Here is a 22,466-nt window from a genome sequence, read left to right as displayed (position 1 = left end):
TGCCTTGAGTGTAGGTGGCGGCTGAACACATAATCTCGTTGTGTCTCGCAAGTGTTTGTGCGTTGGGCCGCACCTTGCGGGAAACTTGAAGCTTGGAAAGCTGTCGCATTCCTCATGAGCAGATTTCGGACGTGTCTGTTGTTGCTACCGGTCCCCACTCATTCAGTCTTCTCTTGGAGAAAAAAAACTTCAGACTGCAAAGTGCAAAAGAGAGGTTTGCATATTTCACTATAATACTCATAACGCCAGTTTCAGCCGCAGCTATGAATGGCCTGGGTTCCTTGGGGAGCCCATGTGTTGCTCAATCAATAGCCTATCGTTCCTATGAAATTGCATTCAAATACTCACGAAATGCATATTCCCCCTCAAAGTACAACGAGGATTAATTATTTGCTAGTTTGCAGTGATGGAATGTTATCATCACATACCTAAACTTTATAAACCTCAATAACATGCATTTATAATCGTATATGTAATGAGACTGATTTGATTTTGATGTAACCTAATTAAGAGTTTAGCAAACAAAATTGACTAAAAGGGCAGACGCACACCAAATGTTGAGAAAGCCCTGCGTCTAGAGGAATCTTGGAGTGTGCATATGTGTGTGTGTGTGTGTGTGTGTGTTCAGTCTACCCCCGTATTAATTATGCAGCAGTCCTAGCCCTCCCAGACTAGACTCTCCAAGTAGCTGCGCGAGCCACTATAAACCGATATGACTGATACGTAGCGGAAACGCCATTTCGAAATATAGCAGCAGCATCGCTGGAATTCGCGCAGCAGACAGCGGCACACAGCCCAAAATATCAGTCCTTCATCAGAAACTCTGATCGGAAAACCCAAACGTTCTTTCATCGTATTTTAATGTGAACGTGGAAGGGGCTAGCCTCACTGAAACATGCGAGGGAGAGGCGGCTTCTTGGTGGTTGTTTACGCGTTGCTCCAGCTCCAGACTGCAGGTAAGGCTTCGCAATTGATAACAGGTGCAGATGCAACCGTATATCTGCATTTTGTGTCCTAAAATCTCTAAGGCGTTGATATGAGTCATAGTTACCGGCGTGCTCGTTTTATTGACATGAATGGCATACGATGCAAATACGAGGAGTCTATTGCCATTTTCGTGCATAATTACAAAAACCGATGGCTTGCAGTTTGACCGTTTTCGGTGCCTAGAATCAATAGGCAGGTTATATACAATACGTGCTGTTCAATATACGCATTTCTTTACGTGTCAATATATGATATGTCAATATATGATATGTGTTTCTGATCCTGTATCATTAAATCAGCGTAGAAATATGACAGTGTAATTTCCTTTGTGAAGTCAATTCAGTGAAACAGATTGCATTTCAACCTGTGATTCGCGTTATTATAAACGCACTTAAAACACACAGCTAAACGAAGGTTAAAACGCCCACTGCCAAGACAAACAAGGAAGAAGCGAAGTTTTTTGCCTATTTTTGTTCTGCATTAATGGGAGATTACGGTTGCCAATCATATCCCTTCTTCCAATCCAATAAGAAGGCTTTCTTCAGCACCAAGGCTAGCAACCGTCCGAAAACAACGCTGTCGCTGGGGGAAAACGTGGAGTCGCTCCCCTGGAAAAGGAACTATTTCGTAAATCGCTGAAAAATAAATCATATTGAAGATACCTACATCAGGCACACACAGCACGTAACTTGTTAATATGATAATGTCTTGCAGATATTATTGTATTCAAAATGACTCTGGCAGCCAGTAGTTTCGATTACCTCTTTGCTAATTAGTTATAAATTCACATAGTTGGTACACCGATAAATTAATATTGCCTACAGTTGATTTATTTTATCAGTGTGATGCTGATTCTGCCCCAGCCATTCGTCAGTTTGCTGTTACTTGTTAATATGTCCGTCAACTGTAGCACTGAAATGATGACGACGCTTGTTTTTCTTATTATTATTGTTATGATTATACTCTTATATAAAGGGTGCTAACTAAATAAGCATTCATCTTGGATAGTCACTGCACTTTAACTGCAGAATAAGACTACACTACACTATAATCACAAAACTGATGTACCAGAACTACTTCTAATACTTGTCATTGTGATGGCCATCACTATCACCTTTGTCATTGTCATCATCATCATCATCATCAATATCACAGTCACACAAACTTGTTCTTCTTAACTGGTGTATATGGACCAGAGATCATCCATTAGAGAAAGCAAAGTGCTTTGTCTTTGCAGAGTCCCTGGAGTCCGTTGTGCCTCAGAGATAGGCTGCAGAGCGTAGACATATTTAGGTCATGATACCAGTAGTCCACTCATCTTCCTTTGGCTCTAATCCCTCTCACACCCACTTTCTCTTTTGAACCACCCCTGGCTAAAGGTCAGATAAAATCCTTATTTTGAGGTTTTGTCTGCTGCTTCTTCAGTACAGACAAAGGGGGCTCGAGCATACCCCCGCTTGCATAGATTAGAATGGAGGCCAGGGAACATCGATGGGCGTATTGACGTGCGATATCGGTCTGGCTGAGTGATAGCTCTTGGCGTTAGCGTAGCAGAGGGCTGCTTGGTATGGATAGAGACTGTCTCTCCCTGTCACTGTGGGGGCAGCAGATTTCAGGCATTGGGGGCTCTGTGTGCTGCCAGGAGTCTGCTCGGAGAGGGGGGCGGGGCGCCCTCACTCGATGGACGGTTATTTGAATGATTTTGGCCTACCTGCCTTTCCAGGTATAAATGACCTCCAAATTCAAAGGTGACTAAAATGTGTAGGAGTCATGTCTCCCTTGGTGACAGGCTTTGGCATATTTTATTATTGCTTGCAATGTCTCTTTAATGCTTTTTAACTACCTGTCTGGGGACTGCAGATGCAAACTAGCCTTTCTGGCTAATTCTGGCACATTTATTGAAATGTTGATTACAGTGCACTGTTCCTGTCAAATGAAGCCAATGAAGTAAATCAAAGATGCCTGTCTGTCCTTTGAAACTGGCCTGCTTTCAGCCAGTATTTCACAGAGACCTGCATAGGAGTGAATGGGTGGAAGATTCTGGAAGAAGCCTCATTCATATTTACACAGTTTATTTAATTTTAATCTGTTGCTGGTTCTCTTTTTTGATGTCTCAGTAGTTTCTCATGAGGCTAATCACAGAAGTCAGACGCTGATGGAAACCGATGCCTCATTGGTTGAGCACGCCCATGTGACCACTATGCTTTGAGTCTCTCGATTTCACATTCAAAAGGCTCATGCAGCACTCAGCAGAGGAAAAAGGGGACAGGTTTCATTGCTCTGGGCATGAGTGCATGAATGAGCAAGTTAATTAAATAGAAATACCAGAATGCGCACTCTCTCTCCCTCTCTCTCTCTCTCTCTCACTCTCCCTCTAAGTACATATATTGTTTGCTAAGTTCCTCCCAAGCACACAGCAACAGATAAGAGCTTCGCTCAAAGTGGTTTAATGGCCTCTTGTTCACAGGCCAGAGCCAGCTGCTGAAATGAACGTGGGCCCACATAGTTGCTCAGTGGAATTGAAACTGTGACACCTGTGTGCCAGGCTTCCTCCATGTGTTCTTGTAGCTTAGTGAGGAACGGCAGCAACATCGCTCCAGTGGTTGTTCGTAGGCTGTTTTTTCCTTCCACATGAGGGCCATTTTAGAGGTGCTGGTGCTGGCTTTTGAGACTGTGTATCTGTGATTCTGTGAGAGAGATAAGCAGTGCTTTGAAAATAATGTCTTCGTGTGCAATGCGAACACACTCTGTTTAGCAAAATGCAGGCGTTGGGTATAAACCTCAAAGGGCCTTGCTTCACAAAGGTGTGTAGTTTTTAGATAACTGTGGTGAATCAGATTTCTTTTCCAAACCTGCTCCCCAATTTTGGGACAGCTCTGGGATATTTTTGCAAATTTAGGAGCAAAGCAGATGATGTTGTGCCCTGTCTTGGTGCTTGCCTTTCTGTGAAACTGCCTGAGAAAGATGTGCACTGAATCAGGAACTGATGGAGAGATGAAAGTACTCCTCAGATTTCATATTTTCTCTTCTGAGGACCTGAAACATCCTTGTCCACCCATTCACAAGTCAATGTTCAACTTGCTTATAACATTGTGAATGTGAATACATTCATCAAGACCATTTCTTCATGAGCCAACTTTGCCTTAGTAATTCAAAAATCATGAAACTGAATCCATTGGACTGTGTGGGAATACTTGTAAGATAAAAATCTGAAAGGCTCCATTTTGTGTCATAGTCCCACCTTCAGTATTAAAGCAGGCCTCAACTAGATGTGCATATGTTTGCCTTTGCAGTAATGCTGGGCTGTGTGCTTACCATGACCGTGCTTACCTCTCCACCAGGCTCTTTCTCTGGAGACCATGACCGCTTCATGCCCGTGCAGCGTAGACGGTCGGAGTGGCCGTTCGCGGTGCGCAGGCACGCAGACAGCCCGGACAGGAGCTTGGACGGGGGATCCAGAGAGCAGCACAGGGGCCCCTTCCATGCCCCGTCCCACGCCAGGATGGCCAAGCTGCGTCCCGCAGCCATTCTTCAGTCCCGCTTTCTCCAGGCCCCCGGCGACCAGGGCATCAGCCTGCTGGCCAGCACCGACCACGAGCTGCATGTGGAGAACGCCCCGGTCTCCGCCCGCCACATCGTCACTGTGGTAGGTGCAGGAGTCTTCTGCTGAGCTGGACTGTAAATGCTTCATACACAATTACACATGGACGTATCAGCATTAATTACTGGGGAGCAATGTATACAAATATGTAGCTACACATTCAAAGTAATTATGTGTTCATTTCTACTATTGCAATATGCATATTTGTGTGCATATATAGGTGTATTAAATGTTCTGATCTTAGCTGTGCTATCTGTAGATGTAAACTTAAACTGGGTGTGTGTGCACCCCTCTACAGCCCGTAAAATTGCTTTTTAAAGGGATCAGTAATAAAGCAAAGGGTCATATCAGCTTCTGGCTACTCACACCTGCTCCCAGCTCCCAGCAGGGTGCGGTGTTCATGAGATTTGACACGCCCTCCACCACATTATTCAGCATTATGCACACACACACACACACACACACACACACACACACACAGAGCTACAGGCTGTTCACACCCTTCTCCCAGGAGAACCTGTGTACCTTTCTGACTGGCTTTCAGCCATGCGTGCAGACGTTGGGTGCGGTGCCGGAGGAGGTTTCGGCACGCCGGTTGGGCGCGCATCTCCAGCATCTGCTATCTCTGTCTGAGCACCGATACTCCCACAGAGCCCTGCTGCCCATCTCAGAGCTCCAGAGACGTGAGACGAATGCCCTCCGCCTCTCAGAGACGGAGCGCCCGCCTCGGGCTCCGACCAACACCCAGAGCTGTTTTCTGTCAGGACACAGAGATACGTGATTCATCTTTCAGCAGAGAATCAGAGGGCATTATGGGACAGCAGGACCACATCAAACTATTCTTCCAATAATGTGCTTTACCTCAAGGGGTGGCAGGATGGAGAGGGAGGCTGTTTGACCTTGGATGTGTAGTTGGATTGAATGAGTATGAAACAGAAGAAGATAATGTCGTACAGATTGAAAAAAACACACAGTCTCGCAGGTTTTAGTTTTGATGAGTCTAAGAGCACACTCGGGGTAGCACACTTAGCTCTACAGTGGGTTTTCACGCTGGTTATGTAAGCATTCTGACCTTGAGTATTCCTACTGTAAATAACAGATGTAGTTCACTGCAGGGCCGGTTGCTTTGTCATGCTCCTGCGATGCCGTCTTCTCCCCTAGCTGTGGCACAGCATTTCTGCCCTTTCTTATTAAACAGGAAAAAAAACAGACGTTTTAATGGGCCGTGAGATATCCGATGACTGAGTGCGTGGGCCATAAACCTCTGTTGTTGCAGCCTCCCAAAATATGGCGAGGCAATTAGGGTAATGCATTCGCTGAGAGGTATTCTGGAAGGCGCTTCTCTCTTGGGCGAAGGAGGTAATCAATCACTGCAAATGCAACACAAGGGAGCGTGCAGCCCCAGGGCAGCGCTATGGACGCACTTGTCAACACTGAGCTGGGTGGATTTCCCTAATTTGCCCACTGACCCGCAGAGAGAGTGGAAATGGAAGAAAGTGCTCTCTGGACTTCTTATTGGCCGCTGATGTCTGTCTGCGGCCTTCCCATTGGTAGATTGAGCTCAAGCAAATCGATGGAGGTTGATGCACTTTTATGTTTGCTTCAAGTGGCCAAAGGCAATTTTGGATGTCAGTCAGCAAGTGAAATAGGAGTTGTGAGGTTTGAAGTTGCGGGTTTCGCGCATTTGTTGTAAGGGTTCCCCTGTTATACCACAGAGTCATCACACGGCTGTGCAGTTTGACCACTTGTGTGTTCTTGGATCAATCAGAAAATATGACTTTAATCAAACAGTTTAAGAAAAGGGTTGGTGCACTTTTTTCATACACTGAGCATATGCAATAGTAAAAGATGCCTGCAGTGAAGGTCTAATTGTTAAATTCTGATAATGCACACGTGAGCTTGGCAGTCTTACAGAGCATATGATTCATAGTCACTTAGTCACTTAACCATAGCTGTCCCAGAATTAAACAATATCCACGTATCAACCTGTCACTTTGCGTTTTTTTCCTCAGGTCTGATTAATATTATTGTCATAATTTAAATTCAATTCATTTCACTCTCTCCAGTAAGAGAGGTCTATATTTTCCCAGCACTGTTTTACCGTGAAAGCTTTACAGAGACGGGGAGAGCCAAAATCGTTAAACTCTGACTTTTTCACAAATTGCATTGATGGCTCCGATTGACGAAACGTCCCCCCCGAAAGAGAATTAGGAGCTAACAAGCCTCCAGATTTCAGACGTGTGTCTGGATCTGGTTTCCAATCGATGAACCAGGGCCAGAGCACACCCCTGCTTTTCCGCGGTGTTCATCCGCCCAAGGTCAGTGAGGAGGGGCTGATTATGATGTCAAGGTAAATGGATGTCTGAACCATTTCCAAAATCCAGACCTGCTATTTGCTGGCAAATTGAAATATTAATGCCATTGATCTTGTGATCTGGGTGGTGCTTCCAGCACTTTGCCTAAGCAAAAACGGGAGATGTCCGAAATATTTTAACAGCGGGATGTCTGCTGTGCTTCAGAATAATGTTATCAGAGCGTATGCCTACTGCAAAGAGTGTTTGCAGTGGTTGAATCTGTGGCTGCTGTGCTGTCTCTAAAGACTAATGCACTATAAATGGAACTGTTTAAATCAGTGATTTCTCCAAGAAAATTCAGAGAGCTTGACTTTCACGGGGGAGTCACAGTGTATCCTGCAGAATTGTTGTTATGCTTCTAGAATATTCTGCACATTCATATTTATATCTTTGGCTGCGCCTAGCTGATCACAGTGGTAAATATATTTTGCTACAATAAGGGCTTGCTTTGTCCCCATCAGACTCACTGTCCACCCAGTGTATCAATGCACACAGTTCAAAGGCTATAACTAAAATGTCACCCATGTTTGTTTGGAGAGATACATTTACTTTTACATTTATTCATTTGGCAGACGCTTTAATCCAAAGCGATTTACAAGTCAGGTACAATACAACACAAGCGAAAAACATATAGACTCAACAATATTAGAAGCAGTGCATGACAAAGTTCCAAAAGTTGGCCAGGCAAGGTACAAACTAACAGGTAAAGCTAACAAGTGCATTCAATATTGTGGCTTGGCTCAGAGGGATAGTGCTGGACTGTCTGAGGTTTAGACCTTCCAGGGACCTGTTTTCATAAGAGCTCACCAGAAAATTAAATGGCAGATTGTCGTTTTAAGAAAGGACTCCAGTCAAACCTTTAGAATGAAAACAAGTCTCCATGCATAGGTCCATGTGCATTGTGGGTTTTCATATCGGTTTGCATTGCGGGGCTTAACAATCTATCTACATTGTTTGTTCATAGACATGTCTGCATCATGGTTTGATATCTACGTATCTGCCGGGGAGTTTTATTTCCGTTTGCATCAGCCATTTCCGGCTCCGTGTGCATTATGGGATTTCGTTTACCTGCCTGCCGTTGGTCCAGACTGATTCCTATCACCCACAGCTGTCCATTGATGTTTTGTAATCTGCAGGAAAGCACTTTCATTACGGGAGCAGGAAATGAAGAGGGATTATCTCACCCGGCTCTTATCTCTCTGTGAGGCCAGGTGGGAAGTGGCTGGCAGGAGGCGCCTTTCCTTCTGAATTAGTGAAGAGCTGCCACTGTTAGCATCCCATCTCCCCTCCCATACACTTGCGAAACACCATGTTCTTTCAAGGGCTGGAGTGAGAGACTCGAACCTGGACATTCTTGGTTGTCTTTTTGGGGGTTGCGGAATATATACTGTACAGGGCTGAACGGCCCCTGTGTCGACAGAGAAGGGGAGATTTTGGGTTTGTGCTCCTCAGATCACCGCCTCCATGTGAGGACACAGTCACATACCCCAGGGACAGCTGTGGTCATGCTGCAGATCCTTTAATTTCCTGTCTGAAAGGTCAGAAAAGGTGAGGATGATGATACAGTTTGTTATTTAATGAGTATCATACCTCGACCGAGGAAGCCAACACTGGCCCTATGGTGCAAGATAAGCAAGGAGTATTAAAAAAGGACCTAACTAGGATAAAAAATCGGTGATTGTGGGACACATAATGTCAGTGTTGGAACTTATTCATCATAAAACACACAGGTGCCCTTTGACCTTGGGGCGTGATTGACCACACCTTATTCAGGGTGTATTCTCCTGAAGAATAATTTGGGAGAATTCTGTGTGCATAAAGGGTGTGTGAGGCCCTGGCTGCTGAAGCGACGCTCAGCCAGTGAACTCTGGCAGCATTCAGAACCATGGATAGCTCCTCCCAGCAGCTCACCGCAGTGTGTGTGAAACATGCATACGCGCCTGAGACCCATGTGTGTAGAGACACGTAGCTCCTTCACTTCACTGTCAGATGTTCGGTCTGCATGGTAAGTACCATCGGTGCTACACCAGAGGAGTGGATTGCTCTAATCCCTTGCAGCAGAATGGGGTTGACGAAGTAAGTCTCAGTGATAGCGGTGACTACTTTAAGACTCGCTCTTGGTTCAGTGGGGATTAATGTACATGGGAGAGAAATGACACTCCACCTCGTGCTTTTTTAATTCTGCGAATTTAGTATGGAAATCTGCGAGACAGATTGTGAGTGGGTGTGCAGGTTTCGACATAGGGCTGTTCAATAAAGTCACCAGGCAGAGTCGAGAAAACATGTTTGTTTATTCGACACATACTCTATGTGGCAAGTCCTGTGCTGGGACTACGTTCTCTGCAGATGCACCACGGCCATGGAGAATGTGGGTCACTTTGGAAAAGTGTCGCTAGGGAGAGTAGTCTCTACCATGGTCTTCCGAATAACATCTTGGAGAATGAGTCAAGCTTCATTGTAGAAATGATCCGACTTACACAAGAAATCCTTTACTGATTCATCCTGTCCTATTGTTCATTTTCTATATGGCTGATTTAAATACCAAATGACTCTCACTTCAGGAAAGATTTAGCAACAGAGCCCTGTAGGTTATACTCAACATGAGCATGCTAACGTCAGGCATTTCCCTAGCACTCGTTAGCACTGTGTGGACCCTGTGGGAGATGAGCAGCAGGGACGGGCTCCAGGGTCCCGCCGACGCCTCCATGGCGCTGGGTGGAGACGCAGGGTGTCTGAATTCAGCAGGGGTCTGTGCAGGAGGCTATCATTTATTCAGCGGCAGACGGAGGTGCTGAATGCCACCCTGTCACGAGCTGCAGAGGTGCCTGGGAAATGGATTTGGAAATGGCCGTGGCACATCACGAGTGGGCGGGGACGTTCTTGTGACAGGGGACGAGCTGTGATGCGTGTGGACTACATTCCGAGAATGCCTCACATAAATGGCTTAGTCCCAGGTAGGCCTCTGCTGTAGCACCCTTAATCAAGGTATGTTATCCCAACTGCTGCAGCTGGAAATTCAATTCCATAATGAACTAATGTGTAAAATCTAAATTATCTGCACACTGCGGATGAGAGCTTCTGCAAACACATTAAGCATTAATATGTAATATATTAAAATGGAAACGATTCAGTAGTTACAGCAGAATAGGCATTGAGTGCAATTACCAATATGCTTCACAGCACTTTCATTAGTTTGAATAATGTAAAATTGAAAAGTCATAGGTCATTTCAGAGCCATTCTCTTCCCTATGATTTTGCATTTGAAGAGGATGTGAAAAAACCATGTGACAGTTCATGTTGTTGTTGAACAATTGCTTATGCTTAATATAATAGTTTCTGGTATTTCTGATATTTCTTGTAATTTTTCATCTTAGGAGTGCTGTAACAATGGGGACAATTCCTCTCCTTTATGTCTGTAATTCAGAAATGTACGGCTCTGCGGTCAAACGTCCAAAAATAGCAGTTGTCCGTGGCCAGTGGTGCGAGCAGAACATGTGACTCTTCTGTCCAGGAGAAGCTTCTGTTGTGACAAACACGGCCCTGTGCGTCAGGTTCGGAGAGGCGCGGGCACGTGACCGGTCCCTGCGGGGCACCCGTCGCCCTGGCGATCGGGCAAATGGAAGCAGAGAGGTTTGTGAACGGAGGGAGAGAGACAGTGAGAAATACAGAGGAAAATACTGAGAGAAAGAAAGAGGGAGAAAAGAGGGAGAGAGAGAGGCACCGGGGAAGATACGCAAAGAAAGCAAGAAAGAGAGAAAAAGGGAGAAGGAGAGAGAGATGAAGCGGCATGAGTGAAAGCAGAGAGAGTGGTCTCACCGGCCTCATGTGTTTTATCACATTTCAGACCAGCTGCCCTTGCGGTTGGTGTGGGGGGGGGGGGCACATTAACAGAACACCAACCGTAGGGGAGGGGGTGTGCCTCCGTGGCATCCCCTCTCGCCGGCAGCGTGACCTTTCAGAGGCGGTGCAGCCTGCAGATGGTACGCACTGCTCCGTGGCCTCTGAGTGTGACCCCCTCGGGCCTGCAGGGAGCGAGAGACTGGAGCTCTACAGCATTACTTACGGCTGGGGTGGCCTTTCAGCACGGTCAGGTCCTGTACACACATCCGTAGCCTCCCTCCCCAGACTGACCCGTGTGCACCTCCTGAATTATTCAGACCAGCGGTGTACGTTTCAGCTACAAATCAATGGTATTGACCAGCATCTTTACACCAGTGGTATTTCAAAGCGTTATTTCAAAGTATGAATTCGCATTAGGGGTGTTTGTTTTGCTCTGTAGAGTAGGTGAGCTGTAGTAGACTGTAGGTACGTTCGGATTAAGGCTCGTTTGGTCGATCAGATTCTGAATATGACTGCCTCACTCAAACTGCTTCAGTAGGGTGTATCACATTATTTTAGGCGTCTCATATCTGCTTATGTGAGTGAAATCCATGCAAATTTTATTGCATCTGCTGAAACATTTTTAAGCACACCCTCTTGACTTTCAGCATTGAGATCACTCACCATATAAGCCTTTTAACGTTTTACATATTCCACTTGGACCAATTATTCTTGAACAAAAAATGTGCAGCACATTTTTAAGCTGAAATGGCACGTCGCTCAGCATTAGAAGGGCTTTTGGGTGGAGAACAGCCTTTTCAACCTGCACACGATTTAGTGAAGTTTATCTGAAAAGCTCAAAGAATCCTAAACGTGCACTAAAGACAAATGGACAAAAATCTAAAGGCACAAGATGGACTGGGGTCTGACAGAGCAGTGAGTGTGTAATACCTTTACCCGCCACCAGATGGCAGTATCCCCATGCTCTGACAAGGGTGAGGTCATCCTGCCGGACATTCTGCTGGCGTGCTGCAGGTAGAGCTCTGAGAAAGCTCAGGCCATCTGGCTTTTCAGGAAAGCCGTCGGGGGGTGATGGCGTTCCGCGCTCGTTTCCTTTTCAGACCATTTCTGCGAGTGACGAAATGATGCAGTGGGGGGGGGGGGGGGGGGGGTGCTGATGGTATCAGCTTTTGTATCTGAAAACAACTGCTGATGGATACCCCAGTGTACGTAAAGCTAACAGGTTAGGGATCGGGGGCATTAATGGAAGGTTTTGGCTCATACTCGTTGTGTTTACCGAGCCATCGGCATCAGGCGTTATCAGGCACCCAGATTGTGTGCTGACATGGTTCGCTTGGCAAAGCGTCATCGGGTGACCCCTCTCGGCTTCCTCTCCGCTCCTCGCAGCTGTCTGGCTGAGTTACCCCTTCGAGGAGTCTCCTCCTTTAACGAGGCCCCGTGCGGCCGCAGCAGAGCGGTGAATGGAATCGGAGTGACAGCGGTGCGCGGGACGGGGGGGGAACGCAGGCTTGTCTCTGAGACCTCGCGTCTCTCTGAATGCCCGCCGCAGGCTCTGCTGGGATTGGAGTATGCGGTGCTGGTGTCGGAGGGCGGGCCATTGTTCTGGGCGTGAGGCTTTTCTGCGTGCCTGCTGGTGGCTGGAATTTCCTGCCATTCTCAGAAACTATTTTCAGTACAGTCGGCCATGTTTGTATCCTGTCAGAGGCCGTCATTAAAAACATAAAAAACAAACAACAATGGCCGCATCTCTTAAATACGGAATGATGAATAAACTCATACGTATATGGGCACAATAATCATACACAAAGACATATTTTGCCTCCTTTTCAAGTTCTTTGTGACAATGATAGCATATTTTCTCATTTAGTCACACGCAGGCAGTAGATTATGGAATGTCTGAGTAGAGGAAGCTGTCTGGCGTGGTGGTTTTGGGCCTGGATTTGAAGCTACAGGGCTGTAGGTCATGCTATCTGGAAGGACACTGCAGTTGTACCTTTAAGCAAGGAACTTAACCTGAACCGCTCAGTAAATATCCCGCTCAATGGACGGATTACACGCTAAATGGAGGATAAGGTTTGTAGTCCTCGGCTCTGTCCTCGGCTCTGTCAGCACCCGCCAGCTCAGCGTGGCCAATTCGGCGATCGCCGAAACGAATGAGCCAAAAATCGCTTGCACTGAAAAACAGTCATAGATTTGCATTTAAATGTTGATTGGATTGAGACTCAACTCACCCTGGAGAAGGGCATCAGTTAAGCAGGCATTATCAGTTAATAACAGTGTAATGAGATTAGCACCAATGACTTTTGCTTTTAACTGCATTCCATACGATGGCCTCTGAGCACACTCATTCGAAATAGAGGGAAATAAAGTCACAGATGTTAGCTTTCCCTGCTTTTAAACTTTTGTGGAATCGCTCATCCCGTGCTGAGCAAACGTTGCATTTTTCCCTGTGGTTTGGCTTGCGGTCGAGGACACCACTACTGTGGAGAGTGGCTTTAAACAGAATGTCACTTTAACAAAAGCAAAAGCTATCGGATGCTCGCTCCAGAAGCAAGCACCGGCCTACGCAGTGAAATCGATCTTTGAATCGATGTTCCGTTTGCTCGATGTTCAGATGCCTCGGGTTAGAGTGTCACTGCTGTATCCTGTGGCATAACCCCTCTGTTTTAATCTTCTCCCCTCTTTTTCAAACCAAATTTTGAATAGGCAATTAGCCATACCCACCACTCATCCTATGCGCAGCAAAAGAGCATGTGGAGGAGCAGAATTTCATTGAAAAGTGCTGACCTATCTGCTCCTGGTGAGTCGCTGCTACACTGGTGCACAGACCCACCTTGCGATCACCTCTTATAAGATATCCTGTGCCCTCCTTCAGTTTACTCCTGGTCATAGCTACCTGGTGGCACAGCCCAGACTGGAGCTAGCCATGTGTGGGTTATAGGAATCAGCCTGGACTCAGCCCAAAGCGAGTGCCTTCTTCCCTGCTTCAGCCAGTACTCTATACTCACTTCCTCATGTGCGTCAGATCCATAAACATGAGACTCAGGGGCTGCTCTCTGCGAGCCAGACCACTCTGCCTTCCCTTCACCACGGCCCGTCCCTTTCATTCTTTCTGGAAGGTGCCGCATCGCGCTGTCGTTGGCATGTGTGTCACTGCAGGAGTGGCGTTGTTTTCACCTGGTTAATAATTGCATGGCGCCTGATGCCGACTGATGCCACATGGCTCTTGATCTAATAGGCAGCCTTCATGCCGCGTCTGTCAGCGGCGGGAGCTAAGAGGGCTCCACCAACAGCACGAGAGCGAAAGAGTTAATGCGCCAGCTCTCTTCAAAGCCAGCCCAGCACCACCGGCCGGTCCCTACGCGGTACCGCCGCGTATTATTTTTAGTGACAATGCGGCGAAAAGCTCACATCAATAAAACATGACAGGAAGGCTCTGAGCGCCCTCCTGCTTGCAGAGGGGGCAGGAACGCGAAGCTCTGGGGTGCCATTCCCGCCACGCCCCACCGCTGAGCGGGCCTATCCGTACCCGAAAACGCCACTCCGTCGGTTCTGTGGCTCCGCATGTAAACGCCGCACACAGATAGGACGAGAAACGGAAAGAGGAGCTGGAAGGTTTTCAGCGGCGAGCGCGCCAGCAGCACAGTCTAGCAGATGGTGGGAAACCTTCAGGAATGTTCGTTCGTAATGCTAATGCTAATGACTGTATCCTCAGAGACATTTCATTTCAACACATGCTATACCAGATGGAGATTTAATTTGTCCATAAAATGTGTCATTTTCAATGACATTATGTGAGCGGCAGTTTCTGTGTGGAGCGTGGAGTGTGTGAAAAACAGCTCTGTACCATAAGAATAAAAATAAAAATCGTAAAATGCGAATCCAGATAGATATTAAAGTCCAAAGTAGGACTCATTTTGTTGTGATGGGACTAATTTAATGGTCGGTTACCATGTGATATAATTTATCTTCCACCCTCGTTTAAACTGCCAAGACAGAAATGGCTCTTGTCTTTGGCCAGTCAAAACACTTCCTTTTTATGTTCCTTTCTGTTGCGTATATTTAAAAAAAAAGGGTTCTGAAAATAGACAAACTCACAGAGAGGACCTGCATGAAATCCCCTCACGTTCTCCACGACTGTGAAGCATCCCCGCGCCTGTGCAGCGTACCAGAAGAGGGCCTGTGGGATCTCCCCTCCCGTCTCCACCAGACACGTCAGGCCGGATCCGTCAGCCGCGGCCGCTCAGACGGAAAGCCTCCTCTCCATTCTTATTTCTGCTGCAGAGGCGAAACAGCTGCTCCGAGGGCATAATTACCCACAGACGCAATGTGCCGAACCGCCCCCCCGTCCCCCCCGCCTTCCTCCTACACACGTTGCCATCCCGTGACTCCAGTTTGACTAGGGATGCCCCTCCTCTCACGTTTCATCTCGTTCTTAAACATCTGACCAGGTTTTTCCACAATGCGCGTGTCCAAGAGAGGCATATTTCACAGGTGATACTGAAACACTAGCCAGGAACCAGTCTACCTTTGATGATTAAAGACTTTAAAGACTATGGAGTTTGTCATGTGATTCATTGGTCATCATGTGTCTTGCCGGTGCACCTTCAGACATACCATCATCTGTACATTTGTTTCCACTTTTTTTCCCCAATAATATCACTGTTGAGAACACACTTGCATTAGATAGAAATCAATCACCTTTTTATGGTTTAGATTGTTGGCCCTTGGACCACATTTCAGAACCATGTGACCATCATAAACATCCACCAGATGTATCCTTATGTTTCCTGGCTATTATCAGCATTCCCATTGGTCACTTCGCTCCTGTCATTCGAGCCACGCCCAGCCCCATCCCCGCCCCCACCTCACCCCCAATGCACTTCCCTTTCTAATCGCCCCGGAGTGCCATTGTCTTTAGCTCTCCCTGTGCTACGTCGTGCCCAGGAAGTGTAATTGAACTAAATTGGATTCCCTCTGATGTTAGCGCAGCTTGCAGCGGTATAGCCGTCCTGCTGTCATCCAATTAGGCTTGATTTCCTGTCCTAAAAGGGTCTTAAAAGCTAATTGAGGCCCAGCGTTGCTGGCCGGCTATTTCGGGGTCTGGCTCTAATCAGGAGAGGGAGCCGTGTCAGGTCTGTGTGGATTTTTAACCAGCTGACCCCAAGAGAGCAGGGGTCAGCCCCTATAAAGAGTTAGTGCTATCTAACACATCTCTCTGAGACATCCGACATCCTTGATATCTCTCTTGGTCTTTTTTCCTAGGAGCAAAGGAACACTGCAAAAGAATATCTCCTCAGATCCAGAACCTAGACTTGTTTCATGCTCGGCAAGATTAAATTGCCTCTATCAGTTGGGGGCTACAGTGTTATTTTGGAGGTTCTATCTGCTTTTAAGTTGGTAACATAATGAAAAGGTTAAATGTTCTCGTATGTGACACCCATCTCTGTGTAAACTGGTATGTGCACCTATGGGAGAAAAGACGAGGGCAAAATAAATTCACCCTATTGATTAGGCCTATATTTTGCACTTAATGAGGTGATTGGCTTCATGACAATAAGAAACATGTACCTACAAGGCCGATGCACAAATTTGTAACAGTTATTTAATTTCAGTTTAAATTCTACATGCAGTTGTCCCTTGTGTCTGAAAAGGGCTTTGACAAATGAACCCTTTGAAAAAAATGTGTGCATTTACCTCAGCAACATGCGAATTAAATAGAGGAGACCTGAGCACTTTGTGTGCATTAGCAGATGTGCAACAGTGATACACAGCGCCCACAGTCACGGTGTCCTCTGGAGCGGGGAAAAACCAATATGAGAGGCGACCAGAATAAATACATTACCCCGATGAGATTATTCACAGGTTCCCTTTGAAAGGAGTTAATATCCTGTGCACGTAGCTGGCTAGGGAGATGTCCATAGCTGTCTGAATGCAGCGGGCCAGGGTTCACTGAAAATCACTACTCTGGGGCGGTTCAGTCAGTCAGGCCTCTGCTGTGAGCTGACAGAATCTCCCTGCTTGTATCCTTCACGTTGCTTGCAATCTGTCTTCCAGCCCCACAGTAACATTGTATGGCCATGGCCTAGCTCAGGTATTAGTCATCATTACAAATTATGCCTTTGTATAGGTTATTAAGTAATCTATTTATATGGTGCAGCTCTTATGAATAATTGTATGGAGTAACATTGTTGGAATTGGAACAGCTTTTTAACAAAAGATGCATTAGGGATTATAAATGGAGCTTTGGTTCCTGCTGTAATCTAGTTCATAAGGCATGTTTAAGATTTCGTATTAAAATATATGTGTTAAAAATGTTTTCATAGATCCTTTATGGGATATCATAAAATAAGTGATAAAAAGGTGAAATTGGTAATCAGGTTTGACATCAGCAGTAAAGGGATACGAGGCTTGCTTTAGGCCTTTGCATGCTATGAGTCTTTGGATTTGAACAGTAGATTCATTAAGTATAATAATCAGCCATACCAGTTACCAGCATGTGCTATCTGCTCTTATTTCTGAGTTCCATTGGTCCATCTCACACCATCGTACCTCTGTGACACGTTCTAGTATTCCCCCACAAAGTAACAACTGTGCCTCATCGATTGGTGCAAAGGATGATGGGATTATGCTTGATCCGCCCTGCCATTAAAGGTAATGGAGCTCTGTGGTCACTGTAGATCAGATTTGGTCTGTCCCGCCCAGGAATTGGCGTCAGCAGATCAAGGTAGATGCTGTTGCCCTTTTGAGAAAAAAAAAAAAAAAAAAGACGAAGCAGATATTGGTTATTGGCAGATGGGGGATGCACTGTTTCATCAGGTTGCTATGTCAACCATTTCAGAGAGAAATGTTACTGTGCTAGCTGTGATTATTATCAATTGTGGTAAAGTGGGGGGGGAGCAGTAATGTGAAGTATGATCTGTAAGGTGCCAAATATATATGTTTTAAGTGGTGATGCTGATAGCAGGAACACAATGACAGCAACACGGAGGCCAAGCAGAGTAATGACTTTAGTGCTCCAAGTCCCCACAGCAGTGATGTATGAAGTCACGATCATTGTGATAGAGACCATGGCAACAGCTTGTTAACACGGCTGCACAGTCGTATGATCAAGAGATATTTCCTAGAAATCCAGGTAGCGGGGTTCTGCATCATTACAATGATATTTGGACATGTCGGGCAATACTTTTCTGTGAAACAAAGGGTCTACTGAAGTCTGTAATGAGAATGTGATGTTTTGTAGAGCAGGGGTGGGGAAACCACTGCCCATGGGTGAACTACAAACCTGGTTTAACAAACCAGTAACCTCCAGGAAAACAAGAAAGTATCTGATGTAAAAATGATTTTATGCCTAGTTTATCTTTGGTCACCTTTGTCCAGAGCCTTTTGTACAAGTTGACTTGATATGATATAATAAGATGATATGAGTATGATATGGTTTTACACTTTTACACTTTGTGTATTTAGACCATTGAAATGGAAGCTTTTGCCAATGTTCAATACATTATTCTAGATGCTGTGCAGGTCTCCAATTAATACCTAAAAATGACAGCGTATATGAAACATAAAATTATGGAAAACGGGAATGCTGATTACTCTTTCCCCGCAGTGTGTTCTTCTCCCGTTTGGAGAAGGTTTCCAGCCCTGTGTGTGAAATGAGCCACCTCACTTCCTCCCGAAGACACGGCAGGTGACAGTTGCCGGGTAACAGGCGTTGTTTATTTTCTGAGCTTCCTTGGCAACCCTCGGTACACACATATGGGTACACACGTCGCCCGCAGTCAGGCATTACAGAGTGCTTATCCGCTGTGCCCTGGACACGAATCGGTGCCGTTAGGCAGTGAACTAATCTATCAGCGTCTTGGGTTCCTGTAACTCGCACAGCTGATCGGCTGCCTGGTTTGTCGCGTTCGACATCCAGTAGGGGGCAGCAGGGAAGGGCTTTCAATGTGATATTTGCCCCAGACAGGACCCCTTGCACTGCACCAAAGGCAAGCAAGATGGTGTGGTACGGTCATTAAGGAAATGAACTTGCAACCAGAAGGTTATAGGTTCAGGTCCCAGATGGGGCACTGCTGCTAATTCCTTCAGGAAGGCATTGCCTCTTACCAGTGGCCAGCATTGTAAATACTCATAAATGGCGCAAATAGGCATTGTAAGCCATCCTGGATGAGGAGGGAAAAAGTGTGGCCAAACAGAAAAGGCATCTGGGCTGGGTAGCGGTTCAGGAGCTGGACTTGTGTTGTGTTCACTTTCCCGGTGTGCGCTGCTGTAGTGCCTTTCAGCGACCTTGCTTACCTCAGACTTCCTCAGTAACTAGACAGCTGTATAAATGGATAATATGTTTCATGCAAGTTGCTGTAGGGACGTTACCCTGCGTGCAGGTATCTAAGAAGGTAAATTGTTACAATGACTGATGAGTTAAACTGAACATGATTAACTTCGTCTTTATTTTCTGTGCTACGTTTCCTGGCTCTAGTGAGACTGAGGATTCCAATCAAGGGGTCGATATTAACTTGGTGTTAATTATTGACAAGCCGTGAGGAGATTCCCAACAGGAGGCTGGGCTCCTCTGCTTCATTAGCTCAATTAAAACTCTAATTGATAAGACTTCTTCCTGGCTTATAGGTCATTTCAGGGGCTGTGGGAAGGCAGGTCCCTGGGGGGGCCCACTCCAGCGGGGCCTCAAAGCCACTGTCTTCTCCCAGCAGCCAATCGCCTTTCACAAACTCAAGCCTATCTCCAGCCATTCCTCAGTATAATTACCAACTGATCCAGGGTCAGTGCTTCACTGCAGAATCTATCTCCTCTGGCTGCATGGAGGCGTGGTAAACTGGACTGAGCGTTCACCGAGAATCCTCTGTGAGCCACCCTAATGGCTACTGCTGTATAAGGGTGCACTGTTTAATTAAGAGACCGCATTACAAATTGATCTTATGTTGCTCTACGTCTTTCTTATTTGAGTCTGTGGACTACATGGAATATATGCCTTATTGCTGTAGCTTCTTCAGTTATACTCAATGATCTGTCCTTCTCTATCTGTGTTCGGTCTCTGCTGAGACAAAGATGTTTTTTCCACATCTCATTTTCCTGTGAAATGGGTTATGAGGACAATTTAGTGGCAGGAATGCTTCTGTGGGTCAAGTAAAGGTTATTGAGATGAAGAAGAAAAAGGACAATATGATGATTAGAGCAGCCCCTCCTTTTGGAAGCCATTCATTATTCACAAGAATCCTCTTAGTGCTTCCTGCTTCTGGGAGCTGTCTCCACTCATGATTTGCAGCAGGGCAATTAGCGCACATCTCAGGGAGTTTGTGTAATTGTTATTAATGTTGACTTTTTCATATGCATAACAACCTGAAGTACCCAGCATGCCCTGTGCTCCATTATGAGTCCAGGAGCTAATTCAGCCCTAATGGAGCCCGGGATTCAATTACCAGAGCGCTGTAGGCCTCGAAGCCTCCCGCCACCTGTTGCTCATGAAATTGTCAAACGCATTTGCTACCTCTGCTAAGCGTTATTCTCGTAATTATTCAACCCGTTCCCATTTTCGAAATACGTGGCCTTCGGGGAGGTAGAAAATGTCAGTGGCTACCGGAGCGGCGGGAGAGTAGCAACCCACTCACCAGTGAACGCGAGGAGCCACTCATCGTGGGCATGGAGAGGGATGACATAATCTCTCACAATAATTGCACCTGTGGCTCAGTTTAGCCGCCGTCATCCGGAGGGAGAGATTGCTCGGTACCGCGGGGGAATCAGAGGGGCCGGCGGATTCGGACGGGACCGTCAGCTGTCGAGAGCAGTTCCTGTTCAGCGAGTCAGGCCACGCGGGCCGCCGCTCGCGCCCAAAAAAAGAAGCACCCGGCGCGTTTCCTGTTTGCGGGGGAAAGGCACCCGGGGCTTTGGGGATACCCTAGAGGAGACAAACATTCAGTCCCTCGAAATAGACCGTGGAGCGCAGGGGTGCTTATTAGAGGCGAACGCAGACGCCGTTTCACTGCGAGAAACGCCACCACGCTTCCATTCAGCAAGAGCGCGCGCACGCGATCGTTCTGTTGAAATGTGATCCCGCGTGGCGGCCCCTGAAGATGCGCTAGAGACAGGAAGGATGGCGGACAGTGCAGGGGCGGCCTGCCTCTGCGTCGCCTGGCACGTTTACCAGGTGAGTTCTCTGGGACGCCCGGTTAGACCAACCACGTGTATGCAACTGCTGCCGTGCGGCTTTATTCCCTCGCTCTTGAGGAAGAAGCGTGTGGTGCCGGTAGGTGTGAGGTTTTCTCTGTTTGTTTTGCGAATGTGTGAATGAGAAAGACGTAAATGACTGCAGTGTGGTGTGCCAGATTGCTGTGAAACGCTTCCTCCTTTCAAACGTGCCAAATGAGAGCAAGTTGCGATCAATTCGCAGTTGTATCGGAGTTGGGAAGTTTTGTTTTCCTAATGGTCGCACAAAATGAAGAGATTAATAACTTGATGTGAGGATTTTGAATGAAAGATGCTTGCTGCATAATATCATTCTTGACATTTAGGACAGGTCTATGTTGAATAATGGCACTCTTTTGCAAAGAAATCTCAGTGTAAAAAAACCCTGTTTAAACCACTATGAGCCTTTGTTCATGTTGCCAGAGTTCGGTCTCTCCATTGTGGTGCTATCTGGCCAGCAGCATCATAGCGGTGTAGCGTCATGGCACCTACACGCCGCCGCGCCACGTGCAGCAGGAGAGGGCACGTTGCAGGGCCTGGGCCGCTGATGGGCTTTAATTACCCCGGCTCCCTCTCAGCGAACAGCCCGCGGCTACATCCTGTTTTCCTCCCGCTCCGAGCCTGTCGCTCGGCAAACAGCCGCCTGTCCCTCTTTCCCCGCGCTGCACAAACAGCTCCCGCACCCTGGTAACTGCCAGGTCTGTGGGGGGGGGGGGGGGGGGGGCTGTCAGGAAGTAAGCCTGGTGGGGGCACTCGTTCTGGGTATCCCACAGCCCTGGAAAATCCTCTGAGAAAATTTCCATCCCACAAAAGACATCGAAGAGTCAGTCGTGGAAAGTGCTCAGGTAGCCCAGCAATCTTAAGGTGTCATGGAAAATCCACCCTCTCCTCACACACAGACGGTTCATTTTTTTCTTTTTCTTTCACACCAAGCTAAATGCAACTATCAGTCTTCTTCTTGGTTCACTGGCTTGTGTAATTTGCTATCAAGTCAAGGCATGTGTGAGTGCAACACATCGGCTCACTTGCTGGCATCGACATAAAACCTACCAAACACAATTTATGACTTGTATCTTCTTTTTTCTGAGCCAGGAGCATCTGCAAGTGTGTGTACCCGTGTCGGCACAAAATATTTCTGGAACAGAGCATCTCATTAAGTATTTTTTTCCCCCGATTCCATCTTCAAAATAGCCCAACTTGGTGGCAATTTTGGTTTTGCCGCGATTGGAAAAAGCGGTTGAAAATCTCGCGTCTCCCTCCGAGGACGTCTTTGAAAAGGAGAGCGCGAATCTGAGGCGAGCGGGAGCTGTGAGTGGATGGAAAGAGACGTGATCCAGCTGCCCTCACCGGACCCTCGTCCTCATGCGCCTCTCCTTTGAGTAGAACTGACAGCGGTCCATTCTGATTGCACAGCAACATAGGACGCATCTGTCAAGGTCAGCTCAAAGCATCCCTCCTCTGGGGATCTGAGTCTGTTAAAGAGT

At 46.7% G+C, this 22,466-nt stretch overlaps 1 protein-coding gene across 1 annotated transcript in view; it reads left to right on the top strand.

Annotated features, from left to right (window-relative positions):
• Positions 1-675: 675 nt before the first annotated feature.
• LOC118771861 (receptor-type tyrosine-protein phosphatase R-like) overlaps positions 676-22,466 on the top strand; it is a 59,390-nt gene continuing 37,599 nt past the window's right edge. Inside the window, 2 exon segments of the mRNA XM_036519987.1 lie at positions 676-956; positions 4,329-4,633. Coding sequence (XP_036375880.1) covers positions 896-956; positions 4,329-4,633 — 366 coding nt within the window. The 5' untranslated portion in view covers positions 676-895.

Source organism: Megalops cyprinoides, chromosome 25, assembly GCF_013368585.1.
Source record: "Megalops cyprinoides isolate fMegCyp1 chromosome 25, fMegCyp1.pri, whole genome shotgun sequence".
NCBI lineage: Eukaryota > Metazoa > Chordata > Actinopteri > Elopiformes > Megalopidae > Megalops > Megalops cyprinoides.
This window is presented reverse-complemented; position numbering and strand designations above follow the sequence as displayed.